Source organism: Amaranthus tricolor, chromosome 1 (genome assembly GCF_026212465.1).
Source record: "Amaranthus tricolor cultivar Red isolate AtriRed21 chromosome 1, ASM2621246v1, whole genome shotgun sequence".
NCBI lineage: Eukaryota > Viridiplantae > Streptophyta > Magnoliopsida > Caryophyllales > Amaranthaceae > Amaranthus > Amaranthus tricolor.
The window spans coordinates 35,276,784-35,293,213 of NC_080047.1; the positions used below are offsets into that span (position 1 = coordinate 35,276,784).

The 16,430-nt window shown below is 41.0% G+C and overlaps 1 protein-coding gene across 1 annotated transcript; it reads left to right on the forward strand.

Moving 5' to 3' along the window:
- Positions 1-6,204: 6,204 nt before the first annotated feature.
- LOC130809348 (uncharacterized) lies at positions 6,205-8,605 on the forward strand. Its single transcript, XM_057675083.1, has 5 exons — positions 6,205-6,282; positions 6,364-6,804; positions 6,861-7,088; positions 7,202-8,024; positions 8,130-8,605. Exons 1-5 carry the CDS (start codon positions 6,205-6,207, stop codon positions 8,603-8,605), a joined length of 2,046 nt encoding a protein of 681 aa, XP_057531066.1.
- The last annotated feature ends 7,825 nt before the right edge of the window (positions 8,606-16,430 follow it).

The window sequence follows — 16,430 nt, forward strand, 5'->3', positions numbered from 1 at the left end:
CTCAATTCCTCTTGATTAACAAATAGGTTCCAAAAATCACAATTTTTTCCAAGAATATTCATTAACATGAGATGAGCATTCCAAATTGAATCTGAACCCTGATATAATTCATAAAATTGAGATGAGAAATAAAAAAACTATTAATTTTCCCTTGATCAGCTAAATGGGTATTCCAAAAAGTTGAAAATTTTTCCAAAAATATTCATATACATGAAATGGGCATTCCAAAATTTCAATCTACCCCTAAAACATTTCATAAAATTGAGATGAAAAATAACAAAATTTATTCATTTTCTCTTGATTAGCAAATTGGGTATTCCAAAATATCATTTCCTATAAAATTCATGAACAAAAGAAGGGCATTCAAAAATTCAATCACTCCCTAACAAAAATCCAGTAAAAATTGAAACGGGCAACTACATTAATTTGAACAGAAAATCAAGTAATCAAGATAAAAAAAAATCCACATTCAAGTTACTTAGATCAGAAAAGCATCAATGAAAAAAGAGGCAAAGAGAAGGACCTCATCTTTGAGCATATGAAGAAGGGTAGTTTTCCCAGACATAATTAACATTCTTCATATCAACCAATATCAACAACACTCGAAGGAGCACAGAAGCACTGTCGATACTCGATTGTCGATGGGTTGAAGGCGAGGAGGCAGGCGATTATCAGAGAAGCCAGAAGCACAGAAGCCTCGAAGAAGGAATGAGAGAGAAGGTGAGGAAGTCTGAAATGGAGATGGAGATTGGAGTGGAGAATGAGAGTGAAGGCGAGGAAGTCTGAAATGGAGATGGAGATTGGAGCGGAGGCAGCCAGGTTCATGAAATGAGTATTGACTACTGAGTAGTTGCCCAACCCTAATGCCTAATCCCCTAAAATTTGATTTTAAAACGGTTTTACGGTCCGGTTTGGTTTTAGAAATTTTAAATCGGGACCGGACCGTAAACCGTTTTAAAAAAAAAAAACCAGACCAGACCATTTAGACCGTAGACCAAACCAAACATTTAAATTACGGTTTGGTCCGGTTTGGTTTACGGTTTAGACCAAACCATGTTCAGCCCTAATCATAAATAGCTACTCCGGGTATTATCCATCCGCCAGGAGAATTTATAAACAAATATAAATCCTTGGTATCATCTTCGATACTGAGATATACCATAAGACCAATAAGTTGATTCGAGATCTCGCTATCGACTTCTTGGCCTAAAAAAAGTAATCTTTCTCGATAAAGTCGGTTGATTTGGGTAAAATTCTATCCCTTAGGAACCGTACATGCACCTTTTGATGCATACGGTTCAAACAAAATTGTAAAAAAAATCAATGTGTAGATTCATTGAGGGTTGGAGAGAAAATTTTTATTAAGGTTGTGACACATAAGCATTTTAAATAGTGATGATGTTAGCAGTGTTTTGTTTTTAGTAATAATTGATATAGATTATTATAGCTAGATTGAGTTGTTTTAATTAGACTTTTTCATAATTTCAAAGTAAAACTCCGTCTCACTCGTTTTGGATGATTAAAGAGAAATAGAGTTTATTTAAGAAAAAAACTGAATATTGGTAGTAATATATGAAGAGGGAGATTGAATTATGGTGATGAAATCAAAAAAGAGTTAAAATGCATATGTGAGATTTAAAAAGTGTTGGGTCATTATCCAAAATAAAAATAATGCAAAGTGAGGAGGACGAACCAAAATGAAAATTCATGCAAATAAGTGGGAGGAAAGGAGTACACATTACAAGCGTCATAAAATATTACAATAGGTATTACATCAAAATTTCATACATTAAGACGAACATAATAAAATTTTTACATGAACTTATATTTATCTTTTCAAAACCATTTTCAAATTAAGCATATTTTTCTCTCACCATGTGGAATATTTTATATAGAATAAACAAAGAGAATGAAAGTTGTATAATATTAATAAAGGATAAAACTAGAGAGTTTATTTTTTGTTTATGACGCCTTTATTTTCTACTAATAAATTATTGATTGTAATAGCATAAGGTTGATTTATTAATTTTTTTAAACGGAGATAAAAACATGTTATTAGGTCAACCAACTATCATCTGATGGGCCAAGCCAAAAAGCCCAATAAGCCAAATAACCAGTCAAACTACCAGAAGGCCCACCCTGAAGGGTGAAGTTATCAAAATGGCCCTGGTCAGTCTTCCAAGGTCATTCACTACCCTATAAATACCCACATTTATACCATTTATGGTATGTCGTTTTTCTCTCTCTAAATCGTAACTACTTTGCATTCATTTCTCATTTCTTATTATCGACCACTGACTTGAGCGTCGGAGGGGCTTTCCGGGAAACCGCCCCTGAACAAGTAACTATTAGTTTTGCAGGTCGCCTTCCAAATCGGGTCCACTTTATTCGGATCTTTCGATAGCCGGCTTCATCTGAGGAAAAATTCTTTCCTAAATTAGGTTGACTCGTTTAGAGGCAGAAACATCTGGCGCCGTCTGTGGGGAGTTCGATAAATACACCTTACGATTTAACTCGAAAAAAAAGCCATGAATTCCAAGCGCAACACCCGAGCGAATAGGCGGTAATCTAGACACCAGTCGGTCAATTCAGTTCACGATCAGGAGCCGAGTCCGAACAATGCCCCACCGCCGGACTTCATCACTCGGCATCATCTGGACGCTTTTGCCGATACTATTACAACTCGTTTTCAGGAATCGTTACAACAGGCAGTTCGAACCCTGCCGAATATCCTGCAACCCCAACAGCAGAGTATTCGACATTTTGCCCATCGACAAACAGAATAAGTCCCTACCTTCAACCAACATAATCAAGATTTTTGGATCGAGGACGTGGCAGAAAGCCAAGAGTCCCCTTACCAAAGGACGTTTGGGAGTCGCCCTCCAACGAATTCTCCTGCACCGGATCCTACCCGGATCCCTTACAGAGATAACTGATCAGGACCCTAACCGGGCTCCTGAAAGTTCAAGATTTAATGCCCGCCATATTATCAACAGGAGGAAATTGAAAGGGCAAGACGCAAGGACCTACCTTAACTCAAAGAGGGTGGGAAAAGAAATACTAGTTGAACCTTACCATAGCCCCCTTCGGCAAGGAGAGCACATGAGGGAGGAACCCCATTCTGCCCCCGTCATTTTCAAAACACTGTTGTCAGCTCGAATCCTGTCCTATCCGTTTCGAACCTACACAAGGTTAAGGTGCCAGCAATAAAGCCTTTTGGCGGGTCGGATGATCCAGTTGAGCACTCTCGGGACTGGCCCTTAACTGGTACACGGGCCTACCACTAGGAAGTGTGGATAGTTTCGCATCCCTAGAGTCCCTTTTCCTCAACCATTTCGTTGCCGCCAAGAGGCAAAGAAAATCCAACCTCCATTTGATGTCTGTAATACAAAGGGAGGGGGAGTCCGTTACCTCCTATATTTAGAGGTTTCACGAGGAAGTCCTATCGATACCAGGAGCTAGATGCGATCACGGTCCCTGCCTTGATCAATGGTGTCCGAACGCCTAAACTAAAATGGAAGCTCCTGGAGCACGACCTTTCTACCTACGCTGAAGCTATGGCGATAGTTCAGAGATTTATTCGAGCATCTGATATCTGTACACCTCTAGATTCTAAGAGGAAGAAGGACAAGGCGGGGAGATCACAAGAACGGACGCCTTGTAACAACCGCTTTTTTTTTAAAAAAAAAAGAAAATAATAATAAATAAATAAATAAATAAAATAAAATAAAATAGTAATAATAAATATATAAAAACAAATTTCAGAATTTTTTTTAAAAAAAAAAAGGGGGGGGGGGGGGGGGGGGGGGAGTGGGCTTTGCAAAAACTAATTCATGGTTACTCTACTTCAACTTTCTTCCCCATTAACAAATAACTTCCCATTTCTCCCTCTAAATCTTATAACTAACCTCATTTACCCACTATAAATTAAGCCAATTACCCTTAATTTATTCATATTTTATTACTCACACTCTCTTTTTCTCTTACAAACTACTTTCTCTATCTTCCAATTGCTTAAAATTCAATCAAAAAAAGGCAAGATTTTAATATTAAAGGTATGAATTTCATCTATTTGTTAGGAGTTTTCATATTCAAAACCTAAAAATTTATACTACTAATTGAAAAATACCCATCTTTTTATTTGAAAAAAAAAATATTTTCTGACCTTAGTTCTCCGGCAATACGGCAGTCACTATGATACCACCGGCGGCCACCGGAGCCACCGCCGGCTGATAGCCTTCTTCCTTCTCCCTTCTCCTTCTCTCTCTTCCTTCCCTTTCTTCTTCCTTTTCGTGGGTATCCTGGAACCCAAAACCTACCTTTCTCCTTTTTTTTATTTTTTTTTATTTCTTATATAATAATTATGATTTCATTTTTTTTCTCTCTCTTTTTCTTTAAACGTTTTAATTTTAAATCTTATAATAAAAATGAGTTAACTATGTTATTTAAATCTTTGCTCTTTTATATTACACTTATAATTTTAAATTACATGTTTAAACTTTTTTTCTTTTTAAATAAAGTATATAAAATGAAAAGGAGTCTTTTAATTAATTTATGGGTTGATTGGGGTATTAATTTGAGATATATTATTTTATCGTGTAGACAGCGAATTCGTAGACAGAGATTATTAGGAGTGTACGTCTATCTAGGATCGCGTGACAAGGTAATTCTCAAGATCCATCTAATTAGGACTATCCTGTTAGCATTATGTGCTACGTGATAATTAATGTTTTTAAATAAGATGTATATTTTATATTTTATATATTCTCAAATTGTACTTACTATTATTTTTTTCAAACTTGAATTTATAATTACTATTTTGATAAAATTTATATTATTTTTTTGATAACGAAATTAGATGCGGTTTAATTTGAAAGAGAAATATTTATAATATTATTATTTTGATGAAAGTTATATTGTTATTTTAATAATGATTTTAAATGCGATTGAATTTAAAGGAGAAATATTTATGATATTAATTCCTATTGCCACCAATTGATGTTTACTCTGCTGGCTTTGAATTATTTAGGGTGACGAGCTCTTGATGAAGTAGGTATAGTGGTAAAACCTCGGCCTACTGGCGTTCTCGTTCCCTCAAACTAATAATTGGATATATGTGTTATTAATAAATATCAATAATTAATTAGTTTATGTAATATTTTTTATATTGTTTTCATAAATTGATTTTTTTTATCATATATTACTTTCCAAATTTCATTTCAACTAAAATTATGTTTTATTTTCTTAAATAATTTTCAAACTTAATCGTTTTATGGGATGGAGTTGGAATTACTCAATTTCCTGATTTTGAGAGTTTTTCCCTTATTTTTCTTGCATTCTTATGTTGCAGGTTATTGATCACATGGGATTCGTGGAGTGAGGATGACCTAGAAACATAACTTTTATTAGAGTCGTATTTCAGTTTAAATTTTACTTTAATTAAGTTGTTTAAATTTTATATGGACATAGATTGCGTTTCAGTCTTTTCTTATTTTGTAAGACCCTTTGTTGGATTTAAAGTTATTAAGTTATTTCTTAGTCGTCAAGCCTTACATTTATTTTATTAGAAATAGATGTGGCGGTAACACGCCCATGTTTTTCATTAAAGGTGTTTTCAAAAGTTCAACCTAATCTGAGGGTGTTACACGCCTAACCGGCGCAACTCAAACTCCTACGGGAGGGAGAGGTTCTGCACGTCGATGGGACCTCCTCGGGATAAAGGTAGGAGATAGGCCCAGGCACAAGCTTACCCTACTTACGAAGCCAGGGATAACGGGGAATCCTGTTTCAATAGGAGCCAGAAGGATATGTTCTATTCGGTTAGGGAGCAATTGCCCATCCCTTCTAAGGTTTCAGCGTCCCAGAATAGGAGAAACATGGATTTATGGGGCGAGTACAACAGAGAACACGTCTACACTTTGTCTCAATGCCGCGAATTGAAGAAAGTCCTCGATAGATTGGCCGATGAAGGGAAGCTAGATAGATATCTAAAACGTGACAACAACCGACCTCGAGGTCGCCGAGAAGATCATCGCTAGAGAAATACAAGGAGATCAAACGAAACTGATCAACAGTCCGAGGCCACTGAAGGTATAATTCATATGATATCAGGGGGATATTCAGAATACTACCCCAGTAAGCGTTTAATCAAAGATAGCGTTCATACACTGAAATCTATGACAGCTGAAGACAAACGGGCCGTAGATGGACCGAATGATATTCGGAGAAGTTAGTCAGCCAATTCAACATCCCTATTCGGACCCCATTGTACTTACCATCAAGGTGGGTCTCATGAACATCAGGAGGGTCCTGGTAGATACTGGCAGCATGGTGGCCTGATAACTATGGATTGTTTGAAACAAGCTCAAATACGGCCACGAGCACCTAGAGAAGCTAGAACGGCCGCTGATCGGATTTGGAGGAAGCAGAGTCTGCCCATCCGGCACTATAGTTCTACCATCCAGGTTTGGAGACAAGGAAAATGGCCGAACCTTGCCGGTTCGCTTCACTGTAGTGGACATTCCTTTTCCATACAACATTATTATGGGTCTTCCCCTCATCAATAAAGTTAAAGCCGTCATATCCACACACCAGCTGCTCATCCAGTATGAAAAGGACGATGGCAAGGTTGGAATTTTGTATGGGGATCAAAAGATCTCAAGAGAATGTCAGGTCAATTCGCTCAAAATGGGGATTGAGAGCAATGAGCATGAGAATGAAAGTCGGAAGAGAAAGGCGGAGCAGGTGGAGTCGGTTTTACATGTGGCCGATGATGACACTCGTAAAATGATTCGAACTGAGCCCGTAGAAGGATATGAAGAAGTAGCAATTCGAGGCGCAGAAAAAATACGTATTGGCAGGAATTTAGTCGGACCCTAAGGGAAGACCTAATAGCTGTCATTCGGCAATACCGAGAGGTGTTTGCCTATGCCGTCGAAGAAATACCGGGAATTCCAACCGAGGTAGCTTCACATCACCTCGACATCAAATCCGGCTACAAGCCGGTGAAGCAGAAATTACGACATCAGGGTGCAAAGAGAGCACGAGCCGGTAAAGAAGAAGTTGATCGGCTGCAAGTATTTGGAATGGTTAGCTAACGTGGTCCTTATGAAGAAGCCATCCGGGAAGTGGAGAATGTGTGTGGACTTTACAGATTTGAACAAAACCTGCCTGAAAGATGATTATCTGCTACGCAAGTTAGACAAGTTGGTTGATTCTACTGTCGGCCACGCTTTGTAGAGTTTCATGGATGCCAAAGCCGGATATCACCAAATCCCAAGCCGCGGGAGATAGGACGCACACCGCCTTTATCACCCCAATGGGAGTTTATTGCTACATGGTAATGTCTTTCGGCCTAAAAAATGCGGGGGCAACTTACCAACGGATGGTTAATAAGATATTCAAGGATCAAATCGGCCGAAATTTGGAAGTGAACATTGATGACATGATAGCCAAGAGCAAAAGGGTCGAGGATCAAGCCGAACACCTTCGCGAGACGTTTGAAACCCTCCTCGCCAACAGAATGCGCCTTAATCCTGAGGATTGTGTTTTCGGGGTCATCGGCGGGAAATGCCTCGGCTTCGTCGTTGATGAAAGAGGAATCGAGGCTAATCCGGACAAGATACAAGCCATCCTGGCAATAAAGTCTCCTAGAACTGTCAAGGAGGTGCAACGCCTCACCGGCTGCATCGCAACTTTGAGCTGTTTTATGTCAAAATCGGCTGATCGTTGTTCAACATTCTTCCATGTTCTAAAGCAAACTAATTTCAAATGGGATGAAGAAGCCGAAAAAACGTTTATTGAACTGAAGAAATTCCTTGCCGAAGTGCCCAAGCTCGTTTCGCCATTGCCGGGCGAAATTTTGTATCTATATGTATCCATTTCTGACTATTCATTGAGTGCGGTGCTGGTGGCGGAAAGACACAAACAACAATATCTCATTTACTATATTAGCCACGCATTCCGCAGCTCTGAGTCCCGCTATAGTCCAATTGAAAAATCACTCTTCGCTTTGCTCATGGCCAGTTGAAAGGTTAAGCCATACTTCTAGTCACACCCCATTATTGTGCGAACCTCTCAACCCATGAGAAAGCTGCTGGAAAGCAAAAATTAATCGGCCCGTGTCGCAGACAGGGCCAATCAACTGGCCGATTATGGTATTGAATATGAACCTAGAACGACCATCAAGGCGCAAGCACTGGCGGATTTCATTGTAGAGATGACCGAATCGATGGAAGGAGTTCCCTTGGAAGAAGCATGGAAATTGTACGTCAATGGATCCTCCACCCGCCTCTGCTCCGGAGCGGGACTATTAATTATCTCTCCCAATGGTGCTAGACTAGAACATGCAGTGCGATTCAACTTCTCGGCCACCAACACCGAGGCCGAGTACAAAGCCTTGCTATTAGGAATAGGAATATGCCTTGCATCCGGTGCAAAAAAGGTTGTTGCACATACGGACTCGCAACTGATCGCAGGACATGTGAATGGCGATTATGAAGCGAAGAATGATAGCATGAAGTTGTACCTCGCCAAGGTATGGGAAGCGATAGCAAAATTTAACTCGGTGGTAATTCTTCACATTCCTAGATTCGAGAATGCATAAGTCGATGCCTTGTCGAGGTTGGCGAGTTCAGACATAAATGACAACCCACGGAGTATAATTTGGGAAATACTACCAAGCCCGAGCATCAACGCCTTTATAAAGGGAGTGAATCGGACTGATTCTTGGATGGATCCTTACATAGTGCTTCTAAGAGACAAATAGCTACCAGAGGACCCTGAGCTAGGGCCGATCATCATGATAAAGGCGAAATGGTTTGAATGGTATGATGGGGCGCTGTATAAGAACTCTTACACTCACCCCCTCCTCAAGTGCGTAACCCCGACCGAAGGGAATTACATTCTGTGCGAGATACATGAAGGGGCATGTGGCACACATCAAGGGATACAGACCCTGATTGGGAAGACTTTGAGGAGTGGGTACTATTGGCCTAGTCTCAAGGCCAACGCCGAAAAGTTGGTTAAGACTTGTGAAAAGTGCTAGTTTTATGGAGAGGTGCCTCACCGGCCCACCAATTATCTTTTTCCGATTCAAGCCATCCCGCCCTTTGATCAGTGGGGAATCGACCTTCTGGCTCCCTTCCCTCCGGCCAGTGGACAACGAAGATTTGTAGTGGTTGCCATACACTACTTCACGAAGTATGTTGAAGCTGAGGCCCTTAACACCATCTCAGACAAACAGATATGCCAGTCACTAGTGGAAAAAACCTCGTTTGCTGCGGTTTTTTGGCCATTTTTTGCTGCGATTTTGGCCTCCAGCAATAGTGATAGCAGCAAATGTCCTACTTAAAATGCTGCGCTTAAAAACCGCAGCAAATAAGAGCATTATTTGCTGCGGTCATAGGCAAAATCGCAGCAAATAAGGAGGGGTATTTGCTGCGGTCAGGGGCATAACCGCAGCAAATAAGTGGCATTATAAGTACATCAAAGCCAAAGAATACAAAACAAATCAAGAATATACTTAATAATTTCAAAACTCACCACAGCATCAGCAACCTTCTTCGTTCCCGGATCATTAATGGTAAATTTACCACTTGCATCTCGGGAATGAAGCCCGCAATACCAATCACGCACCCGATCTCCAGCAGGAGTATTCACGGATGCGGAGGTAGTCGTAGATGAGGGCGTCGATGAACTTTGATTGGGGTATAAACCCGCATCCACCCACTCTTTTCGGACCTCATCGTACGTTTTCTGGCCTAAGCGATGGTAAAACTTCCTTTTGCTTGCATTAGTTTAATGACTGAATCAAAAGAAGTAAATTCAAATTGGTAAACTATAATATAATATGAAATACTTACAACTTCTATGGGAGTTGTTCTTTTGGCAACAAAGACCTCCCAATCCCTCTTTGATATGTGCCCCCATATTTCGTAGGGCATCTTCGAAGGTGATTGTTCTCCACCTTCGTTTCCCGTTTTGACCTTTTTGGTCGTACGGGCACGCGTCTTCGTAATCCAGCCAGTTACTAGCTTGGATTTGAAATCTCTGAATCTTTCAGCAACAGCTGAAAGAAACACATTCTTCTTGTCCTCATCGCTCTCAATGTGGAAAAGATTCTACAAAAAAAATTTATATTTATTACTGTCAATCAAATTAATTTTAAAATGAAAATAAATTAGTAAAAATAGTAAAGTTGCTTACCACAGTATCATTCCATAGAGAGTTCTTCAAACCCTCTGGAACCTCGTTCCATGCGTGCAATATGGTAAGCTTGCGGATACATAGACCCACTTGTTTTCCATATTGCCTACGCCATTTTCCGCAGGGTTGACCCAATGCATTGTATTCCAAATGCATGGGTTTTGTGACTTTGAGGTTTTTCGTAGGACCTCGCCCTTTTCTTTTCTTACTAGTAGTGGGAGCATTCATTGGTGGGGCGTCTTCAGTTTCAAAATCATTGTCAATCAGTGGAGCGTCTTCAGCCATACGCTCGTATCTCACAATTTGGTCTTCTTCGCTGTCATAACTACGATGCTCATCATTATCCGAGGTCTCAATCTCGGGGACAATTTCGTCTCTGAATATATGCATTGTATATCAGTACCTGAAAGAGTATGAATAGAAATATATTAGAACATAAGCTAAGTAATATTAAGAATATGACTAAAAACCAACTGACACTATCTATCTTTGATACATTGCCACAACTGACACATGGGCCATAAAAACCAACTCCCCCCGTCCTAACTTGATGTTCAACCGCAATACTACAAAATTCTAATACGCCATCAACAAATTCTGACGATTCAATGCTTCCATACATCCAAGAACGATCTTTTGTCATCCTAATTAGTGCGATTAATTAATTTAAAACAAAATTAATACACAAATTTTAAACATATATACTTATTTCTAACAAACATATTTAACCCTAAAAAATATACTTTGAATAATTAACATTGTATAACCTTAGAAATATAACATTCAAAATATAAATAATAAAAATAAATCATTTAACATTACAAATATAAGTATTCTAATTCTAATAATTAAAGACAAGTATAACTTAAGAAGACCACCATATTTCATAACTTAAGAAGAGATTTTGGTAATCTTAGTGTGGACTCTAAAGAAAATATTAATAATCACTACACAAGAGTAACAAATGTAGTCAATTTAGTAAAAATGAATAGAGATGAGATTAAAGAGGATGATGTTGTCAATAAAATCTTAAGCAATAGTAAAGTCGGTGTGAATGAAAACACAATAGACTTATCAAGGTAAAATAGTAAACATAAGAACAAAGATGAGTTTTGAAGATGAATACACAATAGACTTATCAAGGTAAAATCTAATGCATTTATTCAATGCTTATTGAAATTAAAAAGAGAAATAATACCTTAATTCGTGAGTTTTGAAGATGAACAAGCAAATGCCTTTGGTTTCAAACGGTTTTGAAGAATGAACACAGTAGAACAACAGTAGAACAGCAGATGAACAAGCAAATGCACGAAACAAGCATACGTTTGTGAACAAGAAGTTTGATTTCTGGGTTTGTGAATGAAAATGAAGATGAACACAGTAGAACAGCAGCAAGGATTTACGTTTTTCAATGGGTTCGTTTGAGAGAAAAGCAAAGTTATACGTATTTGTGAAGGGTTTAGTGAAAAATGAAACTGATGATGGCGCGCTGGTTTTCGATTAAAATTCCAACGGTCATTTGCTGCGGTTAAGAGGAAACCGGAGCAATTAAGAAATTGTGAAGGTTTATTTGCTGCGGTTCAAACAAAACCGGAGCAATCAAAGCATTTGTGAAGAGTTATTTGCTGCGGTTATGCTTGAACCGCAGCAATTAATGTGTTTGTGAAGCGTATTTGCTGCGGTCACATGGTAAACCGCAGCAATTAATGTTTTTTTTTTCTAATTCATTTTCCTATTTATTGCTGCGAATATACAAAAACCGCAGCAAATACTTTTTTTTCCACTAGTGAGTTTATATGGAGGAACATAATCACTCGGTATGGCGTCCCACAAGTCATAATTTCCGACAATGGCCGGCAGTTTAACAGTGCCGCGACCAGAGAATACTGCAGCCGTTTCAACATTCAGATCAGGTTCACGTTTATTGCCCGCCCCCAGACGAATGGGCAGGTGGAGTCCGAAAATAAGTCAATACTCAATGGCATCAAGAAAAAGTTAGAAGGAAGCCGTGGTAATTGGGTGGAAGAGCTACCGGGGGTGCTCTGGGCTAGTCGGACCACAATCAAGGAAGCCACTGGCCACACGCCTTTCTCTCTGGTATTTGGCACCGAAGCTGTCCTCCCGGTCGAAGTAGGCATCGCCTCTACCCGAATAACTTACTACGATCAATATAGCAACGATCAAGATAAGCCGATCAACCTTGACCTACTCCCGGAAACAAGAGGAAATGCCCTCCTCAAAGCCATCGCGCAAAAACAAAAAATGATAAGGCAATTTAACAAAAGAGTAAAACCAAGGGGGTTTCAAGCCGGTGATCTTGTGCTTAGAAAAGTCAAAGCAACAGGAAAGATTGTGGAAAGGGAAAGCTCGAGAAAACATGGGAAGGCCCTTTCAAGATCACTCGTGTGATTAGACCGGGAACATACGAGCTAGAGGACAACGGAAAACCCTTGCCTAGATCGTGGAATTCAGACCATTTGAAGAAATTCTATGTTTTAGTTTAAATTGTTAGATGCTTTAAGTTTTAGCGGCAAATTTCTGGTCCTATTCGCACAATTGTAAGTCGGATCTCATTATCGGCACTCCATTTTGTAATTTTCCCTTCTAAGAGATGCTTAGGGGGGCAAGTCGGACTACGGAGTGTAAGTTGAAAGCAACGATGAACATTTCAAACCAGTAATCGGCAAAGCATGGAACATAAAACAAATATTCATTAAGATAGATTGTTATACAAATCAGCCGTGGCCCGGAAATTGTTTTTGAAAATGGGTACAAGAGGACCGTAGTCCACCAATCTAACTACTTAACAAATCATTCTTCAAATAACTCCTCCATACTGAACAGCGACTCCAGCTGCTCCTCACCGGGGGCTGACCCCTCACCCCCTGAAGTTGTCGGCGAAGTCGGGGAGTCTGAAGTACGGGGGAGCAAGGGAGTGACGGCAATAGGAGAAGATGAGGGGGTTACCAGCCTTGAGGGGATAGAGATGTTGTAGTGTGCAAAGTCGACATCCCTAAACCTAGCCTCGACCTCCCCCGGAAGCACCTTCTCCCATGCCTCCTTGTCAGCGGCATCTTCTTCATCAGGCCCCACCTCTTCAATCGCTTTAAGCTCCTCGGTGGCCTGATGAGTTGCCCTATCATATTCGGCATCTGCGGCGCTGAACAAGGTTCCCAGTTAGGAGTTGCCTTCAACTTTTCGTGAGCATATTCGAACATCAGCTCCTTCACCCGCATGCCTTGACCGACAGTGTCAGCCCCCAGCCGGGCCACGAACTGCTTGACCTCTTCGGTCTCCATCCACTCTTTGGCAATTTTCTTCTTCAAAGATAGCTGCTTCTCACGAACAAGCATGGCCTCCTTTAGAAACCGGCACTTCTCGCGCATGCCCTCGAGGGAGTGGTGGAGACCTTTGTTCTCCCAGGTTAGGTTCATGATCTGATTATTTCACAATCAATTTCCTGTTCAGCTTGTGGATCCTTTTCTTAGCCACTCGAAGATCGACATTCATTACCTTTGACCCGAGTGCAGTGGTGATTTCGTACTACATCCGAATATTCATCTACAAAACAGTTTGAAATTAGAAAGGAATCGGACGTTTGAGATTCGATAAACACTTAAAATCATAGCAAGTACCTCTGCTTGGAGGGCAAGCAGCTCGTTAACCCTTGTTTTTGCAGGAACAGAAGCCAGCTGGGCCGAATCCTTGTCGCCCACCAGCTGACCCATCGCCCTTCTCCACCTCACCCTAAACTCTTTGGGTGAGAGATCGGAGAAGGGGGAGTCAGAGCTGAATACCACGCCAGTATACCGACGGGTTATTTCATACTCCGACTCATCTGGCGAGGGCGCCGATGTCTCCTTCGACCCACCTACGGCCTTCCCTTTGCCTTTGTCTCCATTTGGCGGGAACGCCTTCTGTCTCTTGGGTGGCTGGGTCGAAGGAGAGGCGCTTCTCTCCCGGGCTGACCCACTGGGTGTGGGTTGAGAAGTTTCCTCCGACAACTTCTTATTTTTCCCGTCCTGGCAATAGCAGAATATTAGCAAGCAAAAAGATCAAACGACTAGGACTCTAAATGAAGTCCCCATTACCGTTGGAGGAGGAGGAAGAGGGGATTTGTCCATTTGAGCCTTTCTCTTACGAGATTCGGCCATCATCTGGGAAAAATTGAGAGAATTCATGATCTCGGGATACTTCTTTTGTAATTCCTCGAATGCTACAACTACAAAAGAAAGAATTGGGGTCACAAGCCGAGTACATAAAGAACAATCATTAGGGACTTCAACTCACCCTGATGATACTTCGGACTAAGGTGGTTTAAGTTCACCACAAAGCCCCTTTGAACCAAAACCGGCGTAAAGCCTCTTAGTTCTACTTTCTTAGTAGCATGCTCTATAACAAAAAATTCCTCTAAGTTACATTGGGGAACATTATTGTTGAATTGGAAGTTAGGCTGTTCATCGTGACTTGTCTTGACAGGCCATGGATCGGCTCTATACTAAAAGATGAAGTCATTTTTGAAATGCTTCATGCTATCTCTCGATCCCTCAACGATAAAAAAAATCCCCACCTATGTTGGAAGGTTACCCAACCTAGGCCTTGAGCCGCTGTACATCTCCTAAGTCTAAATATGTACCTAAACGCCGTTAGAGTCGGCTCTACCTCTATAGCTATTGAAATCATTATAAAGCCTATAATACAACCCCAACCATTGGGGTACAACTCGGACACCGGAATGTTGTAGGAGTTGAGAACCTCTATGGCTAAGGGATGGAGAGGAAACCTCAAACCCGTCTCCATGGCATCCATGTAAACGCCGATGCACCCTTCGGGCACATGCTTGATGTTGTCTTTCTTCCCCAGCTTCATCAAGGAGTACTCATCCGGTAAAGCCCAGCGTTCCCTTACCAAGGACAAGTCCTTGTCCAAGGTTGTACTCCAGGTTGGCCGAATAAAATAATTCAAGGGACCAGAGCCGGGACAATACTTCGGCCCGTCATAGTGGGGGTTCTGACCCAAATTCACTGACTTCCCTGTTGAAGTAGGCGCCATTCTGATAGCAACTCTTGGATACGGCCTGTAGGAGGGGTGGGGGGAACGACCGTTATACCCACTAAACTACAAGGATCAATCTCAAAACGCCCGGGGGGAAAAGCTATTGTGGGTTCCCAACGAAAAGGGTGCAAAGTTTCCGGATAATATATGGGAGAGTCCATACACAACTCATTTATATCTTTCTCAGTGGCATATTTATATACGGCCAAAAAATCATTGTGTACATTAATATCTTCAAAGTTAAATCGTGCAAAAGAATAGTCGGCCATTATTTTTATACAAAGCCTAAAAAAAGAAACGTACCTGAGACTGGAGTTCTGGAACGAAAGAAGGCTTGGAAATTGGGAATTCCTGGAAAATCTTAAGAAATGCTATCGAAAACAAGATAAAGAAATGAGGGAAATGAGCTCAAGTCCCACATTTATAGGGAAAAGATGGTGAACAGTAAAAGTGGACACAGTTACCCATGTTAAAATTGTCATCACTCTATTCGGCCCCTTCCTTAGATGGACTCCAATGGGGTCCGTATTACGTTTCTGACATGGGGCTTATTAGACCCAAGTGTTTTCAAGCTCGGGGCTCATTAGCCCCTCTCGTTGGCTGACTCGGACTCCCCATAGGAAGGGGAGTCCCCTCTTATTCGGCACCCTGCTACATTCGGTAGGTGCCTCGCCCTATTCGCCCCTTCCTTGGATGGACTCCAATGGGGTCCGTATTATGTTTCTGACTTGGGGCTCATTAGCCCAAGTGTTAATTCAAACTGAGGGCTTATTAGCCCCTTAAATCACCTGACTCGGACTCCTCAGAGAAGGAGGAGTCCCCTATTAGGCCAATTATGTATTCAGACTCGCTTGGGAAGCAGGAGTCTCCTATTCGGCCAGTTATGTATTCGTACTCCTCAGGGAAGGAGGAGTCCCCTATTCGGCCAATTATGTATTCGGACTCCTCAGGGAAGGAGGAGTCTCATATTCGGCTAGTTTTGTATTCGAACTCCTCAGGGAAGGAGGAGTCCCCTATTTGGCCAGTTATGTACTCGGACTCCCCTGGGAAGGAGGAGTCTCCTATTCGGCCAGTTATGTATTCGGACTCCTCATGAAAGGAGGGGTCTCCTATTCGGCCAGTTATGTATTCGGACTCCTCAGGGAAGAAGGGGTCTCCTATTCGGCCAG

Excerpts from the sequence above, each read along its gene's own strand:
- LOC130809348 (XM_057675083.1), top strand. The coding sequence starts at position 6,205 with ATGGACCGAATGATATTCGGAGAAGTTAGTCAGCCAATTCAACATCCC. Across the intron at positions 6,283-6,363 it reads CCATTGTACTTACCATCAAG|CTCAAATACGGCCACGAGCA; the intron begins GTGGGTCTCATG and ends GTTTGAAACAAG. Across the intron at positions 8,025-8,129 it reads CTTCGCTTTGCTCATGGCCA|ACAGGGCCAATCAACTGGCC; the intron begins GTTGAAAGGTTA and ends CCCGTGTCGCAG.